The 18,791-nt window shown below is 44.7% G+C and overlaps 1 protein-coding gene across 6 annotated transcripts in view; it reads left to right on the top strand.

Annotated features, from left to right (window-relative positions):
* Window positions 1-18,791, top strand: part of SCUBE3 (signal peptide, CUB domain and EGF like domain containing 3) — a 207,439-nt gene that overhangs the window by 132,728 nt on the left and 55,920 nt on the right. For all 6 annotated transcript variants that reach the window (XM_063954914.1, XM_063954912.1, XM_063954913.1 and 3 more), the window contains 6 exons: window positions 11,029-11,151; window positions 12,945-13,061; window positions 13,335-13,457; window positions 13,547-13,663; window positions 18,187-18,276; window positions 18,547-18,660. In XM_063954914.1, the coding sequence (XP_063810984.1) occupies window positions 11,029-11,151; window positions 12,945-13,061; window positions 13,335-13,457; window positions 13,547-13,663; window positions 18,187-18,276; window positions 18,547-18,660 (684 nt within the window). The remainder of the gene's footprint in view (window positions 1-11,028; window positions 11,152-12,944; window positions 13,062-13,334; window positions 13,458-13,546; window positions 13,664-18,186; window positions 18,277-18,546; window positions 18,661-18,791) is intronic.

Here is an 18,791-nt window from a genome sequence, read left to right as displayed (position 1 = left end):
CAGGAGGGGCGGGGTGTTTCTTCTTCAAGTTCATACACAGATGTACTATTGTTGAGTCAGGATCATCTGCCAGTTCATTAAAAATCTCCTTCTAGCCTTTATGGGAAAAGCCTTGGAATGGGCTAATCCTTTCACTGAATCCAAGGATCCGCTGCTAGATGATCTCTCAGATTTCATTAAGGCAGTACAGCAGGAATAAATTCCAAAGTCTGCCCACTCAGGAGCTTTAAAATTTCAACCCCAGTAGGGGCATCTGACCTTTCAGTCTCAACAGAGGCATCTGACCTTTTTGCTCCAGGAGGGGTGTCTGAATTCCCAGAGTCAATAGGGGTGTCTGGGTCTCTAGTTTCAGGAAAAACATCTGACCTTCCAACTTCAGGAGCAGTTTCAAAACCCTCAAACCCAGGAGGAATTTCTAGTGACAAGATTCTAGCAGGAATTCATAGTGTCACAGTGTCAGACATGGACTCCTGTCAGGCAGTTGCTATCGGGAATCTAGTCTGACAGTTCCTGAGAGAGCCACCATGTTGGTCACCAGTCTGAGCACCGCCTTATTGACTTTGTCTTTAAATACTGCCCAGTCCCAATCCGGTTCTGTCACCTCTTGTCAGTCTGATGCTCAGTCCTCTGGTCCTTTGAATTCTTAACAAGACCAGGCTTTTTTCAATCAATACATTAGAGACTTCTGAGCCGTCAAGAAGTAAACCATCTCAAAATCTGTACAAGGGTCACAGTTCTTTGACTTGAGGGTCAGATATTCTTCCCTGTATTCTTCTTGTAGTCCTTTGGAATGTCCTGGTCCTTTGGATACATCAACCATAACTGATTCCATTCTTAAGAAGAAAGTTCTGATACTAGCATTGGATTTCGGCATTCGATCCTATCACCCTTTGGCAGATGCTAGGCCATTTTCTGTGGGTCTCATTTTTCAACCTTAATTTCCTCCAGGAAGAGATCCTAGTACCAGCAGTTAAAACTTTTCAGAGGAAGCAATGAGTAGTATTTAATCTGAAATCAGGTGACAGAGGGAGGTTGCTCACTTATGATTCGCTACTTTCCCTGACAAGTACAATGTTGGAGGACAAAGACCTTGCTACTGCTGATTCTCACTTTGCTCCTGAAAGTCTGAAATTTGCTACTTCTGGGATTAGTGATGCTCCTCCTCGGATTAAGGCAGGTTTATCCGAGAACCATCAAACCAAAGATCCTTGTGGCCTTCAATCAAGCTACCATGGAACTTCAATTTCAAGTAGCTGCAACTGTCATTCCTTAGTCCTCGTGAAAGAGTGTAATAATATATTTTCAGTGGATTCCTTGTATGAAGATTATTCCGATTTCAGTGAAAGCGAATGGTCTACATATTCTGGTGACTAAAATCTTTCTTTTGGAAATGAGAGCTGGGAATCTTTATCTGGAAAGGAAGATTACCTGGACTCCATTTTTTTCTCGAGAGGTGTTCATCTTCCCATTTTACAGTACATCCCGAGTTCCAAGAGGTTCTAGAAGTTTCCACTGAAACTTTCCTCAAAACCATAGAGGTTTCCAAGGGCCATCCATTAAAGGAGGGGATGGGGGTACTGTAACACTGCAGGTTCTCAGACCCTCTTACCTCAGCTACTGCTGACTTTTACTGAAATACCTGTCTCTACAGGCTAGTCATCTGAGGATGTGTCTGTTTTTTCCACTTTAGAAATATATTCCTGCTGCATGGGTGCAGCCATCATACGTGAGGCCAGATGACACCATTGCAGCCACTCACAGAGTCTTACTTCTCACGTGACTCCTGTATCCAATCCTAGTGCAGTGAGTCCTATATAAGCCTTTTTCTGACACTAGCACTTTGCCAGTTCAACTTGTATTACCACTAATTGCAGATCAGTATTCTGTTGCTGACTTCACCTACGATTCTACCCAAAGTCTTTGCTCTCTGTAATCGCTTCCAGCACTGTACTCACCTGTGGTTTATACTTTCCAGTTGGTGTTCAGCCTTACTAAACCGTTGTGTTCCTTCTTCCGTTTGCTTCTGTTGGAGTCCCTGTTATCCTGTGACTTTCTGCACTTACCAAACTGCGGACTTACCAGTTCCTTGTGGGTAGTCTTCACAAGTATATTCCTGCAAACAGTTACCACCATCTGCTATACCTGTGCAAGTCTCAACAGCAGCCTCTGTGCTGTCATGCAGCTCAAATTACTAACTATCTGATTTCTTCAAAAGCACCTGTGCTGTCTACAGGCATCCAGCATCTACTACCTTATCTTACTTGCACAGGGTGCATGCAATAGAGTGTATCCTGTATATTAAACTCCAGTCTGCTATTCTCACACTACAATGTATCACTCTAGCCTGCAGTTCTCACACTGCTGAATATGTAAAAACGCAGGCTGCAGATCCTACTTAGATGTAAAAGGGAATTTTACTCAAAATTAAAACATCAGTGCAGAGTTCTTCCTGCTCACATCATATATTTGTTCTCTAAAGTGCTGCACAAAGAGGAGAACCAACCATAAATAAAGAATGTAGTAGGGCCTTACAATACATGGTACAGACGGGTTGGGTATGCGTGACCGGCAATCAGGAGACTGGCGGTCAGCATACTTCCGCCGGCAGCGGAATGCTTGCGGGGGGCGTAGCAAGCCACTTGCGAGCTCGCTATGCTCGCAACGCTGCGGGCTCAGTGGCGACGTGCGGTCACCACAGATTCTATTCTCACTCTATGGGTGTCGTGGACACCTACGAGTGGGAATAGTCCCTGTTGGTTGGCATGTCGACCATCGGGATTTTCAGGAGGCGGGATGTAGGGGTAGGTGTTGTGACCGGCGGTCACATAACCGCATCCTGGTGCAGACATGAGTTCAAAGGGTAGGTGGACTTTTCCTGCAATCTAGAGGGTGAGAGCAATGCTGAGACAATAGAATCCAAGTGGAATTGGGAATGGAGATTGTGACAGATGAAGTCTTGGGAGGTAGAAGTGAAAATAAGATTTTACTTACCGATAAATCTATTTCTCGGAGTCCGTAGTGGATGCTGGGGTTCCTGAAAGGACCATGGGGAATAGCGGCTCCGCAGGAGACAGGGCACAAAAAGTAAAGCTTTTCCAGATCAGGTGGTGTGCACTGGCTCCTCCCCCTATGACCCTCCTCCAGACTCCAGTTAGGTACTGTGCCCGGACGAGCGTACACAATAAGGGAGGATTTTGAATCCCGGGTAAGACTCATACCAGCCACACCAATCACACCGTACAACTTGTGATCTAAACCCAGTTAACAGTATGATAACAGCGGAGCCTCTGAAAGATGGCTTCCTTCAACAATAACCCGAATTAGTTAACAATAACTATGTACAATTATTGCAGATAATCCGCACTTGGGATGGGCGCCCAGCATCCACTACGGACTCCGAGAAATAGATTTATCGGTAAGTAAAATCTTATTTTCTCTATCGTCCTAGTGGATGCTGGGGTTCCTGAAAGGACCATGGGGATTATACCAAAGCTCCCAAACGGGCGGGAGAGTGCGGATGACTCTGCAGCACCGAATGAGAGAACTCCAGGTCCTCCTTAGCCAGAGTATCAAATTTGTAAAATTTTACAAACGTGTTCTCCCCTGACCACGTAGCTGCTCGGCAAAGTTGTAATGCCGAGACCCCTCGGGCAGCCGCCCAAGATGAGCCCACCTTCCTTGTGGAGTGGGCCTTTACAGATTTAGGCTGTGGCAGGCCTGCCACAGAATGTGCAAGTTGGATTGTGCTACAGATCCAACGAGCAATCGTCTGCTTAGACACAGGAGCACCCCTCTTGTTGGGTGCATACAATATAAACAACGAGTCAGATTTTCTGACTCCAGCTGTCCTTGCAATATATATTTTTAATGCTCTGACAACGTCCAGTAACTTGGAGTCCTCCAAGTCACTTGTAGCCGCAGGCACTACAATAGGCTGGTTCAGATGAAATGCTGACACCACCTTAGGGAGAAAATGCGGACGAGTCCGCAGTTCTGCCCTGTCCGAATGGAAAATCAGATATGGGCTTTTGTAAGATAAAGCTGCCAGTTCTGACACTCTCCTGGCCGAAGCCAGGGCTAGAAGCATGGTCACTTTCCATGTGAGATATTTCAAATCCACCTTCTTTAGTGGTTCAAACCAATGAGATTTTAGAAAGTCCAAAACCACATTGAGATCCCACGGTGCCACTGGAGGCACCACAGGAGGCTGTATATGTAGCACTCCCTTAACAAAGGTCTGGACTTCAGGGACTGAAGCCAATTCTTTTTGAAAGAAAATCGACAGGGCCGAAATTTGAACCTTAATAGATCCCAATTTGAGACCCATAGACAATCCTGATTGCAGGAAATGTAGGAATCGACCCAGTTGAAATTCCTCCGTCGGAGCACTCCGATCTTCGCACCACGCAACATATTTTCGCCAAATTCGGTGATAATGTTGCACGGTTACTTCCTTCCTTGCTTTAATCAAAGTAGGAATGACTTCTTCCGGCATGCCTTTTTCCTTTAGGATCCGGCGTTCAACCGCCATGCCGTCAAACGCAGCCGCGGTAAGTCTTGAAACAGACAGGGACCCTGCTGAAGCAAGTCCCTCCTTAGAGGTAGAGGCCACGGATCTTCCGTGATCATCTCTTGAAGTTCCGGGTACCAAGTCCTTCTTGGCCAATCCGGAACCACTAGTATCGTCCTTACGCCTCTTTGCCGTATAATTCTCAATACTTTTGGTATGAGAGGCAGAGGAGGAAACACATACACCGACTGGTACACCCAAGGCGTTACCAGCGCGTCCACAGCTATTGCCTGCGGATCTCTTGACCTGGCGCAATACCTGTCCAGTTTTTTGTTGAGGCGAGACGCCATCATGTCCACCATTGGTCTTTCCCAACGGGTTACCAGCAAGTGGAAGACTTCTGGATGAAGTCCCCACTCTCCCGGGTGAAGATCGTGTCTGCTGAGGAAGTCTGCTTCCCAGTTGTCCACTCCCGGGATGAACACTGCTGACAGTGCTATCACATGATTCTCTGCCCAGCGAAGAATCCTTGCAGCTTCTGCCATTGCACTCCTGCTTCTTGTGCCGCCCTGTCTGTTCACATGGGCGACTGCCGTGATGTTGTCCGACTGGATCAACACCGGTTTTCCCTGAAGCAGAGGTTCTGCCTGGCTTAGAGCATTGTATATTGCTCTTAGTTCCAGAATGTTTATGTGAAGAGACGTTTCCAGGCTCGTCCATACTCCCTGGAAGTTTCTTCCTTGTGTGACTGCTCCCCAGCCTCTCAGGCTGGCGTCCGTGGTCACCAGGATCCAATCCTGTATGCCGAATCTGCGGCCCTCCAATAGATGAGCACTCTGCAACCACCACAGAAGAGACACCCTTGTCCTTGGAGACAGGGTTATCCGCAGGTGCATCTGAAGATGCGACCCTGACCATTTGTCCAACAGATCCCTTTGGAAAATTCTTGCGTGGAATCTGCCGAATGGAATTGCTTCGTAAGAAGCCACCATTTTTCCCAGGACTCTTGTGCATTGATGTACAGACACCTTTCCTGGTTTTAGGAGGTTCCTGACAAGCTCGGATAACTCCTTGGCTTTTTCCTCCGGGAGAAAAACCTTTTTCTGAACCGTGTCCAGAATCATCCCTAGGAACAGCAGACGAGTTGTCGGCATTAACTGGGATTTTGGAATATTCAGAATCCACCCGTGCTGTTTTAGCACTTCTTGCGACAGTGCTAATCCCATCTCTAGCTGTTCTCTGGACCTTGCCCTTATTAGGAGATCGTCCAAGTATGGGATAATTAATATGCCTTTTCTTCGAAGAAGAATCATCATCTCGGCCATTACCTTTGTAAAGACCCGAGGTGCCGTGGACAATCCGAACGGCAGCGTCTGAAACTGATAGTGACAGTTTTGTACAACGAACCTGAGGTACCCCTGGTGTGAGGAGTAAATTGGAACGTGGAGATACGCATCCTTGATGTCCAAGGATACCATAAAGTCCCCCTCTTCCAGGTTCGCTATCACTGCTCTGAGTGACTCCATCTTGAACTTGAACTTCTTTATGTACAGGTTCAAGGACTTCAGATTTAGAATAGGCCTTACCGAGCCATCCGGCTTCGGTACCACAAAAAGAGTGGAATAATACCCCTTCCCTTGTTGTAGAAGAGGTACCTTGACTATCACCTGCTGAGAGTACAGCTTGTGAATGGCTTCCAAAACCGTCTCCCTTTCGGAGGGGGACGTTGGTAAAGCAGACTTCAGGAAACGGCGAGGTGGATCTGTCTCTAATTCCAACCTGTACCCCTGAGATATTATCTGCAGGATCCAGGGATCTACCTGCGAGTGAGCCCACTGCGCGCTGTCATTTTTGAGACGACCACCCACCGTCCCCGAGTCCGCTTGAGAAGCCCCAGCGTCATGCTGAGGCTTTTGTAGAAGCCGGGGAAGGCTTCTGTTCCTGGGAAGGAGCTGCCTGTTGCTGTCTCTTCCCTCGACCTCTGCCTCGTGGCAGATATGAATAGCCCTTTGCTCTCTTATTTTTAAAGGAACGAAAGGGCTGCGGTTGAAAAGTCGGTGCCTTTTTCTGTTGGGGAGTGACTTGAGGTAGAAAGGTGGATTTCCTGGCTGTAGCCGTGGCCACCAAATCTGATAGACCGACTCCAAATAACTCCTCCCCTTTATACGGCAAAACTTCCATATGTCGTTTTGAATCCGCATCGCCTGTCCACTGTCGCGTCCATAAAGCTCTTCTGGCCGAAATGGACATAGCACTTACCCGTGATGCCAGTGTGCAGATATCCCTCTGTGCATCACGCATATAAAGAAATGCATCCTTTATTTGTTCTAACGACAGTAAAATATTGTCCCTGTCCAGGGTATCAATATTTTCAATCAGGGACTCTGACCAAACTACCCCAGCACTGCACATCCAGGCAGTCGCTATAGCTGGTCGTAGTATAACACCTGCATGTGTGTATATACTTTTTGGGATATTTTCCATCCTCCTATCTGATGGATCTTTAAGTGCGGCCGTCTCAGGAGAGGGTAACGCCACTTGTTTAGATAAGCGTGTTAGCGCCTTGTCCACCCTAGGAGGTGTTTCCCAGCGCTCCCTAACCTCTGGCGGGAAAGGGTATAATGCCAATAATTTCTTTGAAATTATCAGCTTTTTATCAGGGGCAACCCACGCTTCATTACACACGTCATTTAATTCTTCTGATTCAGGAAAAACTATAGGTAGTTTTTTCACACCCCACATAATACCCTGTTTAGTGGTACCTGTAGTATCAGCTAAATGTAACGCCTCCTTCATTGCCAAAATCATATAACGTGTGGCCCTACTGGAAAATACGGTTGATTCGTCACCGTCACCACTGGAGTCAGTGCCTGTGTCTGGGTCTGTGTCGACCGACTGAGGCAAAGGGCGTTTCACAGCCCCTGACGGTGTTTGAGTCGCCTGGACAGGCACTAATTGATTGTCCGGCCGTCTCATGTCGTCAAACGACTGCTTTAGCGTGTTGACACTATCCCGTAGTTCCATAAATAAAGGCATCCATTCTGGTGTCGACTCCCTAGGGGGTGACATCCTCATATTTGGCAATTGCTCCGCCTCCACACCAATATCGTCCTCATACATGTCGACACACACGTACCGACACACAGCAGACACACAGGGAATGCTCCTAACGAAGACAGGACCCACTAGCCCTTTGGGGAGACAGAGGGAGAGTTTGCCAGCACACACCAAAAGCGCTATATATAACAGGGATAGCCTTATAATAAGTGCTCCCTTATAGCTGCTTTATATATATCAAAATATCGCCATAAATTTGCCCCCCCTCTCTGTTTTACCCTGTTTCTGTAGTGCAGTGCAGGGGAGAGACCTGGGAGCCGTCCTGACCAGCGGAGCTGTGAGAGGAAATGGCGCCGTGTGCTGAGGAGATAGGCCCCGCCCCTTTTCCGGCGGGCTCGTCTCCCGCTATTTAGTGAATCCAGGCAGGGGTTAAATATCTCCATATAGCCTCTGGGGGCTATATGTGAGGTATTTTTAGCCTTTATATAGGTTACATTTGCCTCCCAGGGCGCCCCCCCCCAGCGCCCTGCACCCTCAGTGACTGCGTGTGAAGTGTGCTGAGAGGAAAATGGCGCACAGCTGCAGTGCTGTGCGCTACCTTTAGAAGACTGCAGGAGTCTTCAGCCGCCGATTCTGGACCTCTTCTGACTTCAGCCTCTGCAAGGGGGCCGGCGGCGCGGCTCCGGTGACCATCCAGGCTGTACCTGTGATCGTCCCTCTGGAGCTGATGTCCAGTAGCCAAGAAGCCAATCCATCCTGCACGCAGGTGAGTTCACTTCTTCTCCCCTCAGTCCCTCGTTGCAGTGATCCTGTTGCCAGCAGGACTCACTGTAAAATAAAAAACCTAAGCTAAACTTTTTCTAAGCAGCTCTTTAGGAGAGCCACCTAGATTGCACCCTTCTCGGCCGGGCACAAAAATCTAACTGGAGTCTGGAGGAGGGTCATAGGGGGAGGAGCCAGTGCACACCACCTGATCTGGAAAAGCTTTACTTTTTGTGCCCTGTCTCCTGCGGAGCCGCTATTCCCCATGGTCCTTTCAGGAACCCCAGCATCCACTAGGACGATAGAGAAATGTAGTCATCAGAGAGAAGAGAATGCATAGGTCATGGAGACTATATGGAGATGAGGTTTGAGATATATGATGGGCAGGTATTGGGGAGGATGAGTAGCTTGAAATTTATTCTGGATGGTATAAAGAGTCAATGTAGCTATGGTCAGAGTAAAATAATAATTGAAGATAGATTGATGTGTGACTGATGACAGGAAGAACATCGAGAAGTTGGTTGCATTTGTCATGGGAGATGATGAGAGAGTAGAGAGTTTTTGTAGCATCTAAAGGCCAGTACACACGTTGATATTTTCCCAGACATGTGTGCTGAGTGATCTATCACAGGCCGCTCAGCACACATCTCTCCCCCCACTCAGCACACCATGCGGTGAAATGAGCGATGTGCTAGATTGTGCCTGCATGCAGGCCAATCTAATACCGGTAATAGCGACGCGCGGGGCTGTGCATCGCTTTCGCTGTAGGGGATACACATGGAGAAGTCCGTGCTTAACTTCTAAGCAATCTAGTCAGATTGCTTAGAATTTAAGCACGGATCTCTCCGTGTGTACCCCCTTAAGATGTGAATGGGGACAGCAATGTGAGGAATAAGGCAGAGGCTGGAGATAAGGATAACATTAAGCTATCAGTCTTGGGAGGTGATTCAGAGTTGATCATAGATGTGCTAAATTTAGCACATCTACGATCAGTCACACTGACATGCGGGGGCAACGCCCAGCACAGGGCTAGCCCTCCCCGCATGTCAGTCCCTGCCCCGTCGTACAAGTACAAAATCATTACACAGCGGCGATGCTTTTATACTTGAAGAGTAGCTCCCAGCCAGCGCAGCTCCCAGCCAGCGCAGCTCCTGCGTGCTGGCAGGGAGCTACTCGTCGCTGCCCAGGTCACCTGCGTTGCCTGGACCGCGCCCCCTAAACAGCGGCAAAATGCTGCCGGCCTGCCCCCTCCCGCAGAGCGACCGCCTCTGACTGTGAATCAGGCAGAGGCGGTCGCTAGCTAAATACAGCCGACGGCTGTCTGGCATGTGCCAGCGTACTGCGTCGGCGGCGCATGCGCAGTTCAGACCAGATCGCTGCTGTGCACAGCAGCGACCGGGTCTGAATGACCCCCTTGATGCACTGTTAAGTGTGTGATGTTGCTGATAGTGAGGGAGATTTTACACAGGGAGGAGGGAAAATCAGTTTTGAACATGTAGAGTTTGGGTGTCCTCGGATACACAGCAGAGAGGTGGTAGTTGAGGCTGAATGAGTGAATTTGTTCACTGGAAGAAGAGATGTAAATTGAGAAAGGAGCAGAACAGTCAGTTTACAGCACTAACCAAATAATTGATTAGAGTTTATTTTTATTTGTTTCTCCTAAAATAGTGCTAGTTCAAGCATGTCTTCAGGCTTCTTAGAAAGCTTTTGTTACACCATATATGGCTCTTGAGCCATTCAGTTAACCATAACAACATCTTTTACCTAATGCTAAACGCAGAGGAAATTGTGAAATTGAGTTTGAGAGATTTCTGGAGTATTATTTTGGTTTAGAACAATGCACACCTAGGGCCTAGCATTTTTAAAAATAAAGCCAGATGCACTGATTCAGTCCACACAGTGATCAGCAGAAGTACATCACATTAGTGTAACAGATACTTGCCTATATAAATATTAGAGACAGGACACTTCAATACATCCTTTCTATGTTTCCTGGCCAGATACTACTACTACTACTACTACTACTACTACTACTACTACTAATTCCTAATCATCATCATCATTTTACTTATAAAGAGTATTGAACTATTTTTGCAAATACAGGGCCAATTATGTCCATACACCCTATTAGAAGCTTGGCGGAGGCAGGGTCCAGATCACAGGTAGCGGGAAGCAACATACAGGCAATATCAGTAATGTATTTTACATCCATTTGGTCAAAGCTGGTCCATGAAGATAGGTGGCTTACACTGGCAGGCTTTGCAGGGTTGGCGCTCCTATGGTGGCACTGTGGAGATTCCAGCCCGGATGGCGGATGCTTTATGAGTAAAGAAGTTTGAAAACTCATTGCATCTTGCCTGAGATAGAGCCTGCATGGGCTATAGAGGCTGTGGATTACTGACGGATTACCTCTATCTCTCCTACATTGGCATAGGGCATGCTTCCCTCCTTAGTCTAAGGGTGAAATGTATCAAACTCTGGAGAGTGATAATGTACCAACCAATCAGCTTTTAACTGTCGTTTTATAGGCTGTGTTTGAAAAATGATAAAACCATGATTTTATAACCAGGTTATTGGCTGTTATGTTAGGCATTGACCTGATAATTTTATATATATATATATATATATAGAGAGAGAGAGAGAGAGAGAGAGAACCATCTATGCAGTGGGTGGCTGACACGCAATCTTTTCACTTGTAGATATTGACGAATGTCGTGTAAACAATGGTGGCTGTGATCATAATTGCCGTAATTCGGTTGGAAGCTTTGAATGTGGCTGTAAAAAGGGATATAAACTGCTGATTAATGAACGAGGCTGCCAAGGTAAGTTATTTATGTACAGAATAATGTTACAGCTAACACCACATTTATCTGACATACAGTATTACTATAAAAAAAAATGTGTTATTAACACCATCATTCTAATAGGAAAGTAGCCATCTTGGGAGAAATATAGGGCAAGAAGAATTCCTGACTCCAGTCATGTGAAACTTGTACATGATTAGGTCAACTCTGTAATATAAGCAATTTTCAAACATAATTTCTATCAATCTCTTTAAAATCAATCTTAATTTACATTTTTCAAAATGTGTATTCCTGCATTTGCAAAACCAGTAGCTAAATAACTCAATAGCCCTATCTGCAACTCTTATTTATCTTATGCCCTGCATCCCTCTAAATGTTAGCATACCTTCCAGGTAGTTATAAAGCAGGTCGCTCCCCTGCAATGTACAGTCCCACTGCGCCAGAACAGACAAGTTGGGCCAACAACACCACTGCACTCATTCTGAAATTGTCAACTAATTGGATCTGAAAGATTGACTAAAAATGAGGATTATGTTCCTCCGAGTACAGATGACAAGCCATTTGCTTTCTTTTGGGAAGAATGTAAAATAATTTTCTATTTTTTTTAAAAAGTGCAAAAGCAGCTTTAAGAAATGGAAAGCAGCTGCACAAGCAATGTTTACTAAGAATGGCAGGGTGGTTATGTAGCCATTACTTTTTCTAATACATATTGTTGTTTATTTATTACCAGTTATTTATATAGCGCACACATATTCCGTAGCGCTTTACAGAAAATATTTGGCCATTCACATCAGTCCCTGCCCCAGTGTAGGGGGTTAATTTTATCTGAAGCCAGTTAACCTACCAGTATTTTTTTGGAGTGTGGGAGGAAACCGGAGTATCCGGAGAATATACAAACTCCACACAGTTAGGGCCATGGTGGGAATTGAACCCATGACCTCAGTGCTGTGAGGCAGTAATGTTAACCATTACACCACTGATTAATTATTGCATTCCTTGCACAAGTATTTATTTATAACTTAATGATTACAATACTTATTCTAATATAGTGGAAATATTAGAGAGACATGTAAAAAGGCTTCTTATTGAAGTGTTGTGCATCCAAAACACTTACATGAAAAAAAAGGGGGTATTCTAGTGGCATTTTTTCGACCAGTCGAAAAAAACTACACTTTTCGCCCATTTTTAGGTAGAATTTATATTCGACCTATTCAATGCCCGTACCGTTTTTTCGACTGGTCCAAAAATCCGGCATGGGCGAAAACCACGTGGTTCGGCTAATTTGCCACCAATCCACATTCGTGGGTCCGTTTTCGCCCATGCTGATTCAGCAAAAATGTTTTTGAAAAGGCATGGACAATAAACAATTGAATACACAAGGTCGAATTAGTGCAGTTTTTTCAGCTAGCCCCAAAAAATAGCACTAATTGAATACCCCCCTATATGTGAACGTTCAAAAGTTTTTTCATTCTTAGTCTGCTTTTATTATAATGTTCACACCCCACATACCATTGTAGCATGGCCCTAACCTACACCTCATTCCACCTGTACACATCAAAATAAATGTAATCTACAAATAATTCCAAAGCATTATGGATTTGTTTATGCTAATAGGATATGTGCTCAATACTACCAAGCCACAAAACCTCTGGTAATATAAGGGATCCTACTGCTCTAGTTTGACCAACTGACCTTTGCCCAAATACGGACCTGATTCCAATACCGTTTTTTTGTTTGCTGATTCACTGTGGGGTGGGGTATATAGTTAGGTATCAAATGTGACAAACTTATTTTCATTTCTTCATCCGCAGACATTGATGAGTGTTCCTTCGATAGAACATGTGATCACATATGTGTCAACTCCCCTGGGGGCTTTCAGTGTTTATGTCACAAGGGCTACGCTCTATATGGCCTCACACACTGTGGAGGTAAAATTCCTGTTGTTATTCCTAATTATTTATGTTTAATTTACATTCCCTGCTTTCATATATTTTGGTTTCTTTTTATGGTTTCTAGCCAGGAGTTAATTTCTGGTAGTAATGGTACATGTTTTAAATGACATGACTTGATCTTAGTATTTTGGGGTTTTGTTTTGTAAATGCATGTGCGGCTGTTGTATTTGCACAACATGTACATCCCCTGAAAAATCACTCTAGTTCCTTTTAGATGTCATTTGTGTAATATGTTATTTTATTTTACAGATATAGATGAATGCAGCATCAACAAAGGGGGCTGTACATTTGGTTGCCTCAATTTTTTAGGGGGATTTGAATGCACATGTCCTCCTGGCTTTAAACTACATTGGAATCGGAGAGATTGCTTAGGTAAGTGTGTTTGGAAACCTGTGTGTGAGCGTGAATGTGTGAATGTACAAAGTAATACTGTAGAACTAGTGTTTATTTTTCCCTTTTAGATATGGTGAAGTGTGCCAATAGTGGCATAACCTCTCGTGTCTCTATGACTTGCTCTCGCAATGGAAAGAAGGATAATTGCTCTCTCACTTGTATCTCGAAGACCTTGTTGCAGCCAGGTAACACACTGAAGTGAATCCTTCAGGATGTAATGTGTTATATCTATGGGCCTAATTCAGAGTTGATCGCAGCAGCATAATTGTTAGCAGTTAGACAAAACCATGTGCACTGCAGGGGATGTAGATATACTAGTGATGAGCGGATTCGGTTTTACTCGGTTTTACTCGGTTCTCAAAACCGAATCTTATTGGCTATCCAAAACACGTGACATCAGTGAGCCAATAAGATTCGGTTTTGAGAACCGAGTAAAACCGAGTAAAACCGAATCCGCTCATCACTAGATATAACATGTGCAGAGAGAGTAAGATTTGGGTGGGGTGTATTCAAACTGAAATCTAAATTGCAGTGTAAAAATAAAGCAGCTAGTATTTACCCTGCACAGAAACAAAATAACCCACCCAAATCTAACTCTCTCTGCACATGTTATATCTGCCCAACCTGCAGTGCACATGGTTTTGCCCATTAGCTAACAAATTTGCTGCTGCAATCAACTCTGAATTACCCCCTGTATGTATATATGAATGGGTGACTAGAACAGCAACATTTTCTGAATATTGCTATTGTTTTTCCTTTTAACATAAGACTAGAAATTGGTACAGGAAAAAGGAAGTGTCCGTTTCTCCATGGCACAAACATGTAAGAAAGAATAAAAATCTCCTGATAATACAAATTTGATGTCATTATAATTGCTATGAATATAATGTAATTCATAGTAGTTATACTCCATGTGGGATGTAGCCACTATTAACCAATACACAGCATTTTTCCTATGTCCTGAACCATCAGACCGAAGAATCTCTGTGTTCATCTAAAGCGAAGAGGCCATCCTGATGAGTGTGCAGTGCACTGACAAAGTTACATCAATATAGCAATCAGACATTAGGACAGCTTGTTACATTGCTGGGCCCTTTGTGGGGCATATTTATCAAAGAAAACATAAAATGGAGAGTGATAAAGTACCAAGCAATCAGCTTCTAACTGTAATTTTTCATACACAGCCTGTAAAATAACAGGTGCTGATTGGTTGGTATTTTATCTCCCTTCACTTTTTCTTTCTCCAAGCTTTGATAAATCTGTCACTATGTACTTTGCTGGCCTTTGCAACTAGTATCTACTAGGGAGATGCCATGGAGCCAGATCTCTAGAGAGCTGAAATGCCGAGGTTCTGTATACCAGTAGATTATCATACCAAAAGAACTCCGGTCATTCTTATCATATGGGACTGAGCCAGGGCCGGACTGGCCATCTGGCACTTCTGGCAAATGCCAGAAGGGCCGATGGCCACTTGGGCCGGTCCAGCGGTCACTGAGACACGCTGCCGCTCAGTCCGGTGGCAGCATGTCTCAGCTGTCAGGAGAGGAGAGCAGAGCGCCCGCCAGCGAGGCTGTGTCTGGTGCTGCGGCGGCTTCGTTCAAACCAGCCGCCGGTTCGTGAGCCAATCAGAGCTCGCGGACCGGCAGCCAATCAGAAGCCGCCGGTCCGCGAGCTCTGATTGGCTCACGAACCGGCGGCTGGTTTGAACGAAGCCACCGCAGCACCAGACACTCGGGCGCTCTGCTCTCCTGATTCATCCCCGTCCCTCACAGCCCGGAGGAGCAGCAGCAGCAGTAGCAGTGCAGCAGCGGTAAGTAGCTGCAGCACTGGCTGCTGTGGGGACAATTGTATATCTGGCACTGTGGGGGCAATTGGCTGGCACTGTGGGGCATTTGTATACCTGGCACTGTGGGGGCAATTGTTTACCTGGCACTGTGGGGGCATTTGTATACCTGGCACTGTGGGGGCATTTGTATACCTGGCACTGTGGGGGCAATTGTTTACCTGGCACTGTGGGGGCATTTGTATACCTGGCACTGTGGGGGCATTTGTATACCTGGCACTGTGGGGGCAATTGTTTACCTGGCACTGTGGGGGCAATTGTATACCTGGCACTGTGGGGGCATTTGTATACCTGGCACTGTGGGGGCAATTGTATACCTGGCACTGTGGGGGCAATTGTTTACCTGGCACTGTGGGGGGCATTTGTATACCTGGCACTGTGGGGGCATTTGTATACCTGGCACTGTGGGGGCAATTGTGGATCTGGCACTGCACTATTGGGGGCATATAATGTAAATTTCGGCTCATACTGGGTGCTATAATGTGAATTTTGGCTCATACTGTGTGGTATAATGTGAAAGAGACACCAGTACTAGATAGTATAAGGGGTCCTACTATTGTGGTGCATAATGCGTATAAGGGGTGTATGGTGTGATAAACTACACTGAAGGACACGCCCCCTTTTGAGTGACCACGCCCCCTTTTCCACAAACTTCACATTTACATACCCCCACTTAAAAATTTCCACTTCAACCACAGGTTGTGTGTATTTTAATAGAAAATGATGTACGCTTGTATGTTGTTAGAATATTAATTATATTTGTAAGAGCATAGACTAATAAGTGGGAGGAGTCAGGAATAGTAAGGGGAGGAGTCACAAAGGTGGGCCTGTGTGCTTCAAAAATGCCAGGGCCTATTTTTAGTCCCAGTCCGGCCCTGGACTGAGCTCACACATAAAGACTTTCTATTAGCTAAAAAAGTATTACTGGGTAATAAAATTGTTATATGAGAAAATGTTTCCAACCAATTGAGCTACATAATTGCATAATTACCATGTAACAAGCTATATAGTCGGCCCCAAACAAAGTGCAGTTTATGTAATACAGTATTTCAGACATGTGCAGGCCCAATGATCACAGTAGGGATGGCCATCGGTGGATTATCCATCGATGGTTACCATAAATGGAACCATCAGTGGATAACCTCGATGGTGGGAACCATCTGTAAGGGAACCATCGATGGTTTTGCCCATCGATGGTCACCATTACTTTAGTATTTCGCTAACCGCGGTCCAATCAGGTCCCGGGGGCATGGTTATGCTCCGTGTCCCTGACACCCTGGAGAAAAAAAAATACATATATTTGATGGCTCTTTATCATCGATGGTGGGAAACCATCTGGTTCTCCCCCATCGATGGTAAAAGTAGTTACGATCTGTCATAGACCATCGATGATTTTGAATCATCGATGGTCGATTGCCATCCTTAGATCACAGTAAGCCACTTACCAGATTCTCTCTCATGAGAGAGACTCCAAATTCAATATCACCCCACCACTATGTTTACTTTACATTCAAGTTAATTTATACTAAAATATTGCCGAGTTAGAAAAACAAAACAGGGTCATGATTAGCTTTCATTGTTTGCATTTAAATTAGTGTTTTTAAATTAATATTTATCCAGTATGATCATGTGCAAAATGGTTAAAACATAATCAAACAGGCTTAAACATGTCTAAGAGGTTCAAACAAGATCAAACCTGTTCAACTTTCTCAAATTTAGATTTTTTTCAATAAATCAAAAATATAGATATTCCTGGTAATTCTTGTACTGATTCAAAAAATCTGATTCAACAACCATTTTTAGGCTGGTTCTAGTATCTCAAATGGTGTGTACACACGGTGAGATCCTTGCTATGCTCGACTTTCACTTTGCGATTTCCCCTGAACTCCCTGCAGCCCAGCACTACCGATTTTGACAAACTTTTCTTGAGATATGGACTATGGGGGTAATTCCAAGTTGATCGCAGCAGGAAATTTTTTAGCAGTTGGGCAAAACCATGTGCACATCAGGGGGGGGGGGGGGGGGGCAGATATAAAATTTGCAGAGAGAGTTAGATTTGGGTGGATTATTTTGTTTCTGTGCAGGGTAAATACTGGCTGCTTTAATTTTACACTGCAATTTAGATTGCAGATTGAACTCACCACACCCAAATCTAACTCTCTCTGCAAATGTTATATCTGCCCCCCCTGCAGTGCACATGGTTTTGCCCAACTGCTAAAAAATTTCCTGCTGCGATCAACTTGAAATTACCCCCTATGTGTGCTTACGATTTTGGCTTATGTGAGATTTAATTAACATGTGAGATGAACTAGATAGTACACCGATCTAGCAAGGATTGATTTACCTGCACAGTCTATCTTTTCTTGCGATACCGACCTGGCGGGACCGCGCATCGGGATCGAATTGGGATCGCAAGTGGCATAACACCTTGCGATTTGCACTAACTTTTGCACTAATCTCACCGTGTGTACACACCATAAGGTTACCATAGAGAACTTCTCCTTCCCTTGGACCAACTGTTACCTTATAATATGTTATGTAATTTCACATCATGCAGGCAAAATAGGGGTTTACACTGGTAGGTCGCGTGCAATGCAGCATCTCAAAGGGGAGTTATAGCTCCTGTATTATTAGTTATCCCACTTACCAGAAACTCTCCCACTGTGGAAGACTACTTGGCCAATGGTATATACCATGGAGAAATGCCACTCTACTGTACATACACACTAAACAGGGAGTTGTCCCATGTTGGACAAAACTTTTTTTTTTAAAGTGCAAATATATTTCCCCTGTGTGCTTCTTTATTTTATTTTTATTTTGTGTTGTTCTTACAAATTGATCCCACTCATTTTTTATCTTATACAGAATCTGACAGCAGTTACACCTTCAGCTGTGGAGCCCCAACATTGAAACATGGAGTCTCCTCTAAGCAGAACACTAGCCAGCACTGCATTGGTAACTCTAGGAATACAACCTTTTGTGTCAACCTAGTATACAGGAAAACATAGGTATTGCTTATAGTAACCAATCAGATAATAGCTGTCATTGTTTATAATGCAGATTAGCAAATGAAAGCAAACATTTAATTGGTTGCTATGGCCAACACTACAGGTTTCCAGTGCACTAGTTCTCAGAAATGTTCCCGGTTACATCTATATTGTTCTAAGTTTTCTCCTAATGTTTTCCATCAAATTGCCCTAACCTTAGTATTCTTTTTGTTGTTAGAGACTCTGGTACCACCAGTAAAACAGAAGGCATCCTTCAAACTTAAAGATTCCAGATGTGGCCTGAGAGTGCGTGGCAGATCAACAAGAGGGGAGGAAAACACAAGACATGGAAGTATGAGAAATGGAGAAGGAGAGAAGTGGTAGGAAGAGAGGATGAAAAGGAATGGTGGGAAAGACAGCAAAAATGGAAATAGAAGAGAGAAAAGAAAACACAGATGTGTCAGGGAGTGATAGTAAAAAATC

Source organism: Pseudophryne corroboree, chromosome 2 (assembly GCF_028390025.1).
Source record: "Pseudophryne corroboree isolate aPseCor3 chromosome 2, aPseCor3.hap2, whole genome shotgun sequence".
Classification (NCBI taxonomy): Eukaryota; Metazoa; Chordata; class Amphibia; order Anura; family Myobatrachidae; genus Pseudophryne; species Pseudophryne corroboree.
The sequence above is the reverse complement of the archived record's forward strand: the minus strand, read 5'-3'. Positions and strand labels throughout refer to the sequence as shown.